We start from the raw sequence: 13,244 nt of genomic DNA, 5'->3' as shown, positions 1-13,244 counted from the left end.
GCCAGCCCACATCCCATCGGGGCAGGCTGTGCAGCAGGGGACATGTGCCCCTACTCAGTGCTGGGTGCCTCGCGGTACCGGGGCTGCCTGCTGGGGCCTCGGCTGGAGCAGTGTGCAGATGGACCCTGACAGCTCTGCAGAGGGTGCGGCACCGGTCACAGGATAGGTTTGCTCCAGGCTGACCCCTGTAGCTCTATCATCTCCCTAGTCCCAAACCATGGACCTGTGGCCTTGCTGACGTCTGCATGCTCTTCCAACTACCTTCTAGCAGTGATCCCCTGTTTCTCTGCTGCTCATGGCTGTTTTCAGACTATTTCTTCCTCCTCCCCCCCCAGCCTCTTTATGTGCCTGGGATCCTGTCAGTGCTCTCGTTGACTCTGTCTGCTGCCCTTCCCTCCCTTATCTTGTTTTTGTACCGAGCTCAGGTATGATAAAGTGCTCAAATATTTGCAGAGATGTCCGTGTGCAGCCCAAGAGACGAGCTCCTCTTGTTTGGCTGGGGAGGAAGCCACCAGTGCTGTGGTTTCTCAGGGGAGCACCGGCTCCTCAAACCACCACAGATGCCCCTCCAGCAAAGGGTTGGGCAGGAGGTATGGGACTGGATGCTGGGAGCTTGCCATGGGGCCAAGTGTGGCCTAAGAGCAGCCATGGTACTGTGCAACAGGATAGCATAGCCTTTGGAGTGACACTGTGCTGGGCAGGGGGCCAGGGAGCTCCAGTACCCTGGGGGTGTGGGGCAGACACCCACCATTTTGGCTGTTTGATGGCAGAGGCTGTGTTGGCAGCTCCCCTGAAACCTTGCATGTGAATGGCATGGTTCAGTGTCCCCATGATCCTGCAATCCTTTGGTGCAAGCAGTGTTCTTGGCAATATGCCTAGCCCTCCTGTGAATGTAGGGTGGTTTTGAGCAGCCGTGTCCATCTTTTCCCCATGGCACTGCCTGGCACCCTCTGTGCCAGCCCAGCACCAGGCACCGCTTTGCCCCAGCACAACTTGGGCTGGGCTGCAGCAGCAGGATTCTGAAGCCTTATGGCAGCGTGGGACAGAGCCTGCCTTGTTGCTGTCCCCCAAGGCAGGTGGTAGTGGCTGGAGAGCAGTCCTTGCTGCTCCAGTTAGGCTCTTCTCCTCCCTCCTGGGCGGGGAGAGTGGACAGGAGATAAAAGGGAGACTGGGCTTAGCTGGGCATTGCCAAAAGCTGCTGGGGCTGGAAGCCAGATCTGGACAGAGGACAGCAGTGAGGAGAAGTGCGGTATTGAGGGCGCATTCTCGTGGGGAAGAGGGCTGGGGATTGGGGGTACATCCATCCTGACCAGACCCTGCAGCCAACTGCTCCCTCCCCACCTCCCCACATCATCCCTCCCCTGCCCATGGAATGCTGCACCCTGGAGGGACAGGGTATAGCTTGGGGTGGGTAGCATTAGGGGGCTGTGGGAGGAAAGGGCTTCACGCAGATATTGGGGGGAAGGGATTAAAGGTTCTGTGTGCTGCTTGAACACTTGATGGGACATGAAGGCCTCTCAAGGTGACCTGAAGGTGAAACCGTCCCTGTTCCTGTCACTCTTCCCTGGGGACCCAAAAGATCAGGGCTGCATCCCTGCCCCCATATGGGGCAACGACAAACCCCTGCTTGGGGTTGGGTTTGGTTTTGGGGGTCAGGGAGGTGGAGAAGGCCTATGGGGGAAGCAGGACCTTCATCCCCTGATGTGTGGAGTGGGTGCTTTGCTGCTGAGAGAGACTGGGACACATAGCTGTTGGCCATAAAAGCTGGGTGCTGTGCTTCTTGGGATGTGGGTGCCCTGATTCCATCATCTCATCTCTCTTTCCTTACCTCCCTGGTGTGAGTGTCCCAGCTTGCAGTGTCCAGTCCAACACTGCCCACCAGTCCTTGTCTGCTCCAGAGTGGGGTGCAGTGGTGCTGGGAAGACCCTGCTGGGTTGGCCTCTAGGGCGGGGGGATACTTATGCCCTGCTTTCCCCTGCCAGGCCAAAGGTCTGAGATGGGGCTGGTGGTGCTGGCCCTAGCCACATGGCTGGGGCTGGCCTCTGCCTCTGAGGGGCTGACCAACAGCAGCCGGCTCTGCCAGGAGGCACCAGCATGGAATGTGAACGGCTCAGACCCCATGGCAGGGGCAGCAGGGCAGGTGACGGTGGTGGCCCTGCTGAAGGCCAGCTGACAATTCTGCCTGCAGCAGGCCCGCAGGTGAGCCCTGCTCTCTCTGCCCCAAGTCCAACCCCACCATCGTGGGGGACAGTGTGGTGGCCCTCCCACACTGGCAGCCCCCTCCCAGTGTCTCCTTCCCCGCAGCCTCGGGGGTTTGCAGGAGAAGCTGGCTCGGCAGGGCACGGCTGAGGTTCGCTACATGATCGTCAACGAGAAGGCGCCGCTCTCCCGCGCCATGTTCAGGGAGCTGGAGCGCCATGCCCCGCCGGGTGTCCCTGTCTACCAGCCTGAGCCGCAGGAGCCGGACGTCTGGCAGATCCTGGGGGGTGACAAGGATGATTTCCTCATCTATGATCGGTGAGCGTCCCTCGGTTTGGCTGAGGCTTCCCTGGGGGATTACAGAGCGTTTGGTGGGCTTCCAAAAGCTCCTCCCGTAGCTGGGCTCGGGGGGACCCCACACCCACTGCCTTGAGCCAGGCCGTGGCTTCTCCCCACAGGTGTGGCCACCTGGCTTTCCATATCCAGCTGCCCTACAGCTACCTTCACTTCCCCTACGTGGAGTCAGCCATCCGCTTCACCCACAGCAAGGACTTCTGCGGCAACTGCTCCTTCTACCCCAACACCACCCAGGAGGTAAGGAGCAGGGATGCTCACTGGAGCCAGGATCCCTTCTCTCCTCTGGCATGGCATATCAGGGAGAAAAACAGTGTTATCGTCATGACAGAGACAAGCTCTGGGCTGGCAGTCACCCTTAGCCATGGTTGAGAGGCAAGGTGATGAAAGGTCTGGAAAAAGGACATTTAAATAGGTCAGAGCTTTCAAACTGAGAAGGAATGGACTAAAGGGATCATAGCCCAGGTCTGGAAAAGCTAACTATAGTTACTTGCTGTTCTGATATGACAGGGGCAGGCAATGGGCATAGAGGTAGCAAGCTCAGAGTAAAGAAGAAGATACAGCTCTGGACTCAGCAAGTGATTAGTTGCTTCCTAGGAGAAGAATCCATCTAGAAAGAGTAGATGCAAAGTCCCTTTCCTATGTCAAGAATTCCCTGGACCCCAAACAGCTTGAGCTGAGCAATGTAGGTACAGAGGCTTGTGCTGTCTGTGCTCCAGCCTCTTCTGTCCTCCCTGCACCCTGGGTGAGGGCTGGAGGGCCTTGTCTTTGACCCACACTGCTTTCCATGCTGTGGATGCTGGTCTGCTTTCATCCCAGCTCACAGGTGTGCTCACAGGCTTGCTGTGAGGCTCTGTGTGCATTCACATATCGCACCAGCTATTCTGTTACTTACCTCAGGCTAACGGCACCATGGAGGTCCCTGTAACCCTGAGCCCACTTCCTGAACAAGAGGAGGAGTCACAGACCCCAGTCAATCAGCACAACCTCCTCCACCCTCACCACCACCACAAAGTCAGCAGTGAGAGACTCACAGACCTGAGTGGAGACCGTGAGCCTGAGACCCGTGTTCACCATCACCATGAAGATCACAGCCAGCTCCATCATAAGGAGAAGAAGCAGGAGAGAAATGAGCACTAAGCCAGCCAGCCATGCAGAACCCAGTAGTGTGCAGACCACGCCAACTTGCTTCGCAGAGGCATGAAAGGACTTGCTTTGGCCTGCTGGTCTCCAGCAGTGTTGGTATAACAACTACCTCCAGCATCCCCCATGAGGGTCATACAGGAGTGTGCCGTGACTAGGGATGAAAAATCTCACCCACGCCTCCTGAGGTGCTCCATTTTCATCCCCAGAGCTCAGCTCTGAGCCTTCTCTGCCATTGCCTGCCTTTCAGTGCTCAATGAAGCCTGCTGTGCAAACCGGGAGGTCCCCGGTCACTGCTGGCCGACACTGCACGGAGCAGCAGAGCAGGGGTGAAGGGGCCAGAACTGGGATGGGAGAAGCACTACTGGCATGCTCCACCCAGGCACTCCTGGGGGTCCTGGCACTCCTGGGAGTCCTGGCTGGGGAGTGAGGGCAAGGAACAGTGTGTACCCAGCAAGAAGTGATCCCAGGGGATGGGGGCACTAGGAGTGGTGGGAGGTCGCAGCTCCCCGTGGTCAAACCCTGCGCTTTCCATAGCTGTCACATCTTGGGGACCCTCCAGGCCTTGCACACGGGTATGTGCAGTGGTGATGGGTGGCCGCAAGATGGTGGCCTTGTCCCCTCTTGGAGACCTAGGGGCTTTATCCAGGGCCCACAGACCTGGGAGGATGGGGATGAAGATGCTGAGGTGTCTCCTGGGGGAGAAGCAAGATCGAAGGGCAATATCCAGAATGCAAATAAAACTTCTGTGAAGCGAACCCTGCTCAGCCTGGCCTCTGGTGCGACCCCTTCCCCAGAGGGCAGGAGGCTTACTCTGAGCTGCGATGGCCCTGGTGACAGGGAGGATCTTGGGGCTGGATGTGGACCTATGAAGCAGCAGCTGGTGGTGCTTTGCATTCACCTGTGCAGTGATCTGGAGGTAAAGGGGTTGGAGACCCCCCACTTCTTCACACTCTCTTACAGGATGTGAATTCAGGGTTTAGTACCATCCCAGGGCAAGGCATTAGCCCTGCACTGCCAGGAGGAAGTTTGGCTCAGCATCTCCATCTCTGGTTTGCAGGTGTGGTGTTGGGAGGCCTGCCCTGCCCTGCCATTGAGTGGCCAAAGTTCCCACAGACGGTCCAAAGTCAGCTTGGGTGTCTTGTCCCTAGTGCCCAGACCAGTCCCCATAGTGAGCACATTTGGGGTTCCTCACCTCTCAAGCAGTTGGGTGCTTCACCCCTGGCTGGCAGTCATGCCTGGCTGCATGCTGGGCCATCCCTGTGCCTGTCTCAGCCCCATAGCACTTCACTCCAGCTCCATCCATCATACCACACAGTCCCACTCACCAACTCCCCTGAACTCTCCATTGCTTCTCCAGACCCCACAGCCTGAGTGGGGAGCAAGAGGTGTTTCTTCTGCTCTGCAGTCTGTAGTGTCATGTGTAGTGCATGACACTCAGATGCATTTCTGTCCCATGTCCTAGGAGGCTGCACTCCTCTGCCTTGTTTCTGCAGGGGGATGTTCTGCCCAGCTGCTAGGGCAAGACAAAGAGGCGCTGTTCCTCGTGGGGATGAGGGTAACAGGATCAGGTCTTTCACACTGTCCCAGGGAATCTAGTCAGGCTCTCCCACAGGTCACTGGCTGAGACCCCTACTCCTCCTCCGTCTCTCTTGCTTCATCCCTCTATCTCTCCCTTTCTCCTCTACCTGCTCCCAGCAGCCTGCAAGGGCACCTCTGTCTGCTGCTTCTGCCATCAATATTGAGGTTATCTTTTTCTTCTGGCAGCTGCTGTAATTGAAACAAAGCAGGCCGGGCCTCACGGGCTCCACTCCTCTCACTCATTTTGCTGGTGCTGCTGAGACAACTAATTCATCTTATCGATGCATGGTTGGCCTCTTTTCCACCAGATCCAGGCAGAGCCCTCTCCCCACTGTGGCTGGTAGGAGCAGTCTGTGTCCCTGTGGCATGCTGCAGGCTGCATCTTCTGAACCAGCCTCTGGTCCTTGGCTTGCAGCAGATGGGTGCTGGCCACCAGCAGGAGATGCCAGGGGAGCCAGCCAGTGGGAAGAGGTGCAGACTGAAAGCATGCTGATGACTTTTAGTTCTTTTCTTTGGCCTCCTGATGCTTCCTTAGCCCTGTTGTTAAATTCCATGTCCTTTCCTTCCATAGCATCTAATAGTGTCCCTGGCAAGGAGGTGACAGGTGATAAGTGGGATATACAGAGATTTGCATTCTCTTGCTGATGACCAGATCTGCAATTAGCAGCGGTAGATAGAAGGATCACATTTGGTGCTGGATGGGTAGTGCAGTTGCACTGTGTTGCACTGCTACCACTTAATTACCTCCCAGCAGATGACTTCCATCCCTAAAGGCTTGGGTTGGTATTTTGCTTTGGGTAGGGGAGTTGAGGTGTGGGAAAGAGCTGCAACACTTTGGATGAAGTCCTACCTGTCTGAGTAACAACAAGGACTTAGGGTGAAAGCTGATGCTGCTTCATATATTATTGCCTGAAGGCCTGAAAGGTTTGCAGTGCTGTGCTTGAGGTTCTTGTGGCATCACTCCCTGCTGAGAGGTGCCAGAGACCTGGAGCTCTACAAAACTTGTGTCAGTGCTGAGGGAAAGCTTTGTTCTGCACAGAGTGGAGGTGAGGTGTTTCGGGGAGTTAACATCCTGTGTTAGATGTGAATCTAGTACTGAGTTCAGATCCTGGCAGTGCTATAACAATGTACCCTGGTGTCTTTGGCTGTGCGACCACTCTGGAGGAGGATGTACCATGAGCCAGGAGGATGTCCATGACTGTGGTACCACCCTGGAGGAGGACAGATCCCAATCCCACATCACATGCAGCCTTGGCCCTGTGTGCTACTCCTGCTGAGGGACAGGCAGATCCTCTCGGCAGAGAGGGAACAGCCAGTCCTAATGTCAACAGAGGCCTCTTGTGCAGCGATGCTGTGTCAAGAAGAGGAATGGGTCCCTCCTCCTCCGCCCATTCATCTGGCAGTCAGGGCTGGCATGCTGCCAAGCCAGGCTGCTTTGGAAACATTTCATTGAGGAGGCAGCTGAGCCTAGGAAAACAGAATGAAAATATACAGAAAGATCACTGTTGTTAGGCAAAATAAATGCAGGCGGCTGCATTTCTGTCCCCCCAGGTCCAGCCCATCCAGGCCCCTCTTGCTTCTCTGGGGTGAGGGTGAATGCTGTTGCCTGGAATGGCAGCCATGTGTCTCCACCATGAGATAGGAGCTGGGCAATGAGGGTTGGAGACATCATCCCCTGCTTTGGCCAACTTGCTGACACCCCTGGTGAGTAGATCCAGACTCATCTCAGTGTAGTATCACTGCGAGAGGCAGAGGAACAGCTGCAAAAATGACCCAGCCCCAGTGACTTGTGTCCCCTGCATGGCCATTGGTGATGCAGGCTGGTAAAGATGGGACTGAGGAAGTGCATCAGATAGTGTCCTCATCCATTCCCATCACCATCCTCAGCATCAATCACAGATCTTGGCCACCACTGGGACAAAGCTCAGTCCTCAGGTTTTCAAAGGCCCATTGTTTGGCATACCCCATGTTTTGTCTGCTGGCAAAGGGAGAGCAGAGCCACCCCAAAGCAGTCCCCAGGAACAGAGGATGAAAGCACCTCCCAAACCTTTGAGCAAAGGTGTATTCAATTCAATCCATTGATTCTCCCTTTGCTATTTCCCCCCTAACCTCTTTCCTCCATCCAAAGTCTCTCCCTGACCATTTGCTGGGGTTTTCTCCTCCATCCACCCAGCCAATCAGCATGTAGTAATTTACAATGGAACTCAATGATCTTAAAGGTTTTCCAACCTAAATGATTCTATGATTCTGAGGTCACACAGCCAACTACCCTGTGGCCAACCAGCCAATCAGCCACGGGGCATTGTAACCTCCCAGCCAATCAGCCACGGGTTATCGTAACATCTCGGCCAATCAACTGTGCCTCATGGTCCATTGGACGCGGCGTGGGTGGTGGCAGGCAGGTCTGCCCACCCCGCGGGAGCCTCCCCCGGCGGGGCCACCAGCCGGTGCCTGCGTTTCGCACCTTCGGTTGAGCCGGGCTCCACGGCCCCCTTGTTCCCTGGTTAATCACGCTCCAGCACTACGAGCTTGTCGCTTGAGTCCGAGCTCGTCCAGCTTTCAGCCTCTTCTGCGCTGTTTTTCAACTCGCAGGATCTGGGTAACCTTCTCTGCATTAGAAATCGTTCTCTTTTTTCCTGAAAGAGTGAAGTTGATTCAGTGTGTTCTCGCCCAGCCGTTTAGTTTCTCCCTGCTCCCCTAGAAGACCATTCCCCACCCAGAGTTATTTACATTTTAATTACCATTTGCAAAATGTGTTAAATGCAGAGCGTTAAAAGGCTGGGATGGTGCAAAAGGGTTATCATGTGATGCCCCGGGTTGTTGTGTGACCCACCATCCGTCCTCTGCCCAGGAAAGGGCAGCTGGATCCTGGGTGATGGAGAGCCCCAGCCCTGGCCTGATTCTGACTTCCCACCCAGTTGCACCCTGTGACTCACTCACGTCTTGGAAGCCAGGACAGACCCGATCCTAAGGCTAATGGAAGTGTTGTTTACACCTCCCTTTGACATCATTTATTCATAGTCTTGTAGCCTGCAAAATGATTCCCTGGTTATTTTAGCATCGCTAATTAAGGGGAGGGAGCTTCAGCATCTGAAAGGGGGCAATCAGGCTGGGGCTGCTTTCTGCTGAGCTCAGCCCCACCGCAGCCAGGCTGGCCGGGATGGATGCCACCCTCCAGTGCAGAGCTGAGTAACTTTCTGGAGCACTCTGTGCTTTCAGACTCCATGCTGGGGAAGTGAGTGTTTCTCCTGGAAGCCCAGGGTCTTCACCCAGCAGCTCCTCTGTGCTTAATTGCTGGCCTGCACAGCAAATGCGTTTGCTGGAAGGGTGCAGAAATCTCTGTGGCAGGGAAGAGAGAGGCTCAGCACTCTGCTAATCTTATGGGGGCTGGGGGAAGGCAGCCCTAGCATGCCAGACATGTAATGTGTGTGTGGGAGAGAGAGAACAACAGCTCCTGACAGCCATAACTCTCTGATAGGGTACAAGGCAGAGTTCAAATCTGCCCAAACCCAGCCTGACACTTGGTACTCAAGCACCTTGCTCCATTTTTCTCCCTTCTTCTCTACTGCTTAAGACCATCTCCTTGTTCCTCCTGCCCCTTCTGCTCCTAGGTACTAGGTACTCCCTCTCCAGCTGCACAAAATAACTTGTCAAGGTCCATCCCATCCCACCAACTCTAGCACCACAGGAGGGTTTACTGGCTCATACTGCTCACCTCCCTCCCCAGCTTCCCGCTGAGATCCTCCAGGACCCTCAGCCCTGCTGGAGCCAAACTTGTGGTGCCTGTAATGCGTGGCAGGCAGAGGTAATGTGTCAAAGGGGAGGATGTGTCACAGTGCTGGGTGCAGGCATCCTTAATCCTGGATCAAGAATGGCTTGAGGTTTTTCTTGGGGATCACTTCCCCCTTGGCAGTACAGGAAGAGTAAAGAAGCTACAGCAGTCTGAGTATCCTTTGCTTTAGACTTATGCATCTCTGAGCAGATACAGGGACGCACAGAGAAGCAGAGACATTCCTGTGTCAAAGTGGGGGTGAGAGCAGCCATCCTGCACCTGATCTCTGAATTCAGCCCTACGCTTGGAGAGGGGAAATGGTGCTTTCAGTCCTAGCATTTCTCTTCTAAGTACACAGACAATTGCAGTCACATGCGAAGGAGGTCCTTGAAATTGCCAGTTCTGGGAAGTTTCATAAAATAACTGGCTGGCTAGTGAAAAGCAACTTTATTAGAGCCCCTGCTGAAAGAAGAGCACAGCAATAACTCAGCGCTAATGAGTCAGTGGAGAATCCATGGGGGATTCAAACAGTTTGATGGCAAAAAGCTCCAGCTCCAGCTTATGCTTCGTCAGAGATCTTACTAGGCACTGGAGAATCTAAAAATATCAACTACATGGACAACCAGACCAAGGTATTCCTCCTCTTTCTTGCAAGGCCAATTATTTCATAAGGCAATGCTCTCTGTCTCTTCCTAGGCATTGGATCCACAATGATGCGAAGGAATAACTGCCCTGGGCAATGCATCACTCTGCTCCTGGGTGCATTAAGGCAGGGAGCTGCAGACTGTCTTACTCTCCACATCCTTTCCCTGCTCTAGACAGCACCAGCTCATGAGAAATGCACAAATGGCCATGCTTCCCATGAGTGCCTGGAGCCAGCAGCTGCAGCAGAGTGGCTCCAACTTCAGCTGCTCTGGAGCAGAAGCTTGGTGACTGCCTGCACTTTGCTGTCCGGCTCCTTTCCCATTGTTAACTGAACATAAAGCTTCTGCTGCTCTCGTATATCATTGCCTATCATCAGAGGACTTGCTTGGTGCTCAGTGGGTCTTGCAAAGCTCTGCTATCATTGCTGCAAGGCTCAGCCAGAGTTATTTATGTTAGTGAGAGCACAACACTAACAGTTCAGAGTCAAGCAATGTCAAAGAGGCATGGGAGTAGCCAAAAGAGGGGAAGATGCTCAGGCAAAGGCAGCCTTTCTGCTGAGGATGTGATTTTGGCATGGTGGGGAGAGAGGAGTGTAGCTACATGAAGATATGCAGGTGAGAGCAGCCAAGGAGGTGGCATCCCCTTGGGCTGAGATGTGACACCTACCAACACTTACCTTGTCTAACACAAAACAAACTCAAGCACCAGGGCACCACAGAGGGCACGTCAGCAGCATCCATTTCCTTGAATCTGTTTCTGGAATTTATTTTCTAGTAAAGGGAAAGCAGATTTCTTGCCCCACAGCAGCTGCAACCTAAAGCTGGACTTTTTGTTGAGTTGGCACCCAACGAATTTCCCACAATATTGCACTGTGCTGTTGCCTGACTGCAGTGCAGAGCCATGGGGGGGCTCCAGTCCCTTTGATCAGTAAATTTTCTAGCCTAGGACTCTAAATACAATGCATTCTGGGGCCAGCCTGAAGGCCTGAAACTGGTGGGTCGTAGCACAGGGAGACCTTGGCCAAACAGCCTCGAAGCCACAAAGGGAACTGGGGCTGCTGGTGGTAGAGGCTCAGCAAATGGCCAGGCTCAGGAAAGTGTGTGGTGAATTATTGATGCACTTGATTCCAGGCTTTGAATGAGCAGCACAGGGGCTGGGCGGGAGGCTGACATTTTGCATCCTTCCCCAGGGAGAAGAGGTCTGTGCATGTTCTCTGGGAGGAGGAGAGCTCCCCCCTTGTGGAATTCAAGGCAGTAATGAAAGGCAGAGGGAGAGATGGGGAGGGAGGGAAAGCAACAAATGTTCAGATAAAGACAGAGAGGAAAAATAGATTGATTTGTCTTTGACATAATACGCTAACCCCCCCAGAGACAGGCTGGCCAACCACGGCACCAACCTTGCTTTGATTTGAGTCCGGATTATATGTTTTATGCAGTGAAAAGTCAGCTCTGGGAATGAATAACATCCTTACCCAGGCTGAAGTCTAAAATCCTCTTTATTGGCACTGTCTGGGAACAACAAAAGTAAAGGACACTCAAGGTTGTCACTAGGTGAGCTCTGCAGAGTCTGGTGACAGAGACCAGACAAGCTGGGGTTCTCTCCTGCAGGTTCAATCCCTGCTTGAGCAGAGCTGGCAGCTGTGGGGAGTGAAAGGTGCCAGCAGAAACTCATGGGAAATCAGGCTGCTAGCACACCAGAGCCCACAGCCTCCATCATCGGAAGAGCTTAAGATCCTGCTGGGCTGGTCTCTGCCAGGCAGGCATACCTTGGGGCAGGAGAGTGCTTTGGGATGGCCGCTTGAGCAGCCATGGAGGGGCAGAGGTGGACCGAGCCCTTCTCGTCCCACTGGGCCCTGCTGGCACCACGGCAAGCAGAGGCGATGGGCACAACCCTGCGCTCGCAAGTGCTCCCGATCACAATTTTACAGAGAGCAAAATGCCCTTCAGGCTTAAAGATACAGGGACATGATTCCTGGGGAAAATGTAAACAAATCTGGGTAGCTGCTGCCTGAGGCCGGGCCCTGCCGCCGGTTAGCACTGATTAGCTTGAACAAGACCAATAGCAGCAAGGAACACCTCAGCCTGCAAGGAAAACCTCTTCCTGACCTTCATCGATTAGCATGTGTCTCTAAAATTAAGATCTCCCATTGCAGTAGCTCTGCCTGCTTGAGATCTGGTTCCTTCCCTACAAGGCCTGCGAAGGAGACCTTGGGCTTGGAGGTACTTCATGGCATGGCAAAGGTGCATAACAATTTCCTGTTCCCTAATTGCATCGCCATGTTATTCCAGGAAATGTACTCCTGCTCTGTCAGAGAGAGTAAATAGAGGATCTCTGCAGCGAGAGAGTAACCAGTAATGGTCTAGATGTGACTGAACTGCAGATAGAAAGGAATTGGTGTTGCATTCTCAAAGCACTAAGAATAACAGCAAGAAAACTGAAGTCAGACCTGCAAGCTCTGCTCCTCCTCAGAGATTTATCACGTAAAATTAGACAGGACAAAAGAAGGGGAACGTATTTCTTGGGAAAACCCTCAGATTCTGTCCCACTGGATGCAGCAGCAAAGTAACAAGCTCCATCAGGGCAGCAGCACCCTCCCCTTTGTCTCTGCACTGTGCTGCTCCCAGGGCTGCTGCTCCCACCCTCTGCTGAAGCAGAGGTCGGTGAGGAGTCAGGTTCCTGGATTTTGGGGTGCCAAATAGGGCAATCTGTGCTGAAGGACCCCGCTTTAATGCAACCTCACGGCAGAGTTCCCTGGGAGTTTACACTGCCTGTGTTTCTTCATCTCTGCTCCCAAAGGCCAGGTGTGCCACAGAAGCCAGTATTTTCTCGGCACTCAAAGGTGCTGCAATGATGTGCGGGATGAGCGTCTTTACCACGGGGCTTTAAAAGTAAAAGGAAATCCCGATGCTCACTGAAGGGCATGGCTCCCTGCTCCCTGCTGTTATCCGCTGCAAACCAGAAGGTGATTTACGGGTTAGGCCGTGTTAGATTTGCGGGTTAGGCTAGGCCTTGGATTCGGCTGGACGCAGAGACCGGGAACGGCCGGGCTTGCAGCAGGAGCGGTGCCCGGTTCCCGTGGGCATCTCCGGGGGAGCGGTGTCCTGCCCGGCCCCGCCGTGCCCCTCTGCCGCCTCTGACTCAGCACGAGCTCGCTGCGCGTGCCTGGCCTCCACACGCGCGCACCCTCCGGCGCCACGGCACCGGCGGCCGCGGGGCTCTCCTGCTCCCCGTCCTCTGGGCCCAGGGGACACAGAGTGTTCCGTGTCCCGGCCCCATCATCCCCCAGCCTGGGGACGCAGACAGAAGGGCATTAGGGAGGTCGAACCCCTCTCCTCCCCGCCCCGCAGAGCCAGCATTCCAGCAGGTGCAAGGTCGGAGCACCGGGTCCGGGGGAGACGGGCAGGGGGCTGCAGAGCGTCCCGCCCCGGCGGGGGACGGCTCCCGTCCGACGGGACCACCCCCTTCAGTCTCCACCCCCGGTCCCCCTCCCTCCTCCCTCCCTCCTCCTCCCCGTCTCTCCTCCCCTCCCCCGGCTCAGTCGGTCGCAGCC

The 13,244-nt window shown here is 54.9% G+C and overlaps 1 protein-coding gene across 2 annotated transcripts; it reads left to right on the top strand.

Moving 5' to 3' along the window:
* Window positions 1-1,192: 1,192 nt before the first annotated feature.
* SELENOP (selenoprotein P) lies at window positions 1,193-4,454 on the top strand. Of its 2 annotated transcripts, none has more exons than XM_068141596.1 (5): window positions 1,193-1,244; window positions 1,983-2,199; window positions 2,305-2,517; window positions 2,658-2,793; window positions 3,454-4,454. In XM_068141596.1, the coding sequence occupies exons 2-5, from the start codon at window positions 1,997-1,999 to the stop codon at window positions 3,691-3,693; spliced, it is 792 nt and encodes a 263-aa protein (XP_067997697.1). In that variant the 5' UTR covers window positions 1,193-1,244; window positions 1,983-1,996; the 3' UTR covers window positions 3,694-4,454. The 2 variants fall into 2 exon arrangements, with proteins under 2 accessions (XP_067997697.1, XP_067997698.1); XM_068141597.1 differs by having other exon boundaries at window positions 1,206-1,249.
* The last annotated feature ends 8,790 nt before the right edge of the window (window positions 4,455-13,244 follow it).

The sequence above is a fragment of the Melanerpes formicivorus genome, unplaced genomic scaffold (assembly GCF_026170545.1).
Source record: "Melanerpes formicivorus ecotype bairdi unplaced genomic scaffold, bMelFor1.0.p_v2 SCAF_7, whole genome shotgun sequence".
Classification (NCBI taxonomy): Eukaryota; Metazoa; Chordata; class Aves; order Piciformes; family Picidae; genus Melanerpes; species Melanerpes formicivorus.
The sequence above is the reverse complement of the archived record's forward strand: the minus strand, read 5'-3'. Positions and strand labels throughout refer to the sequence as shown.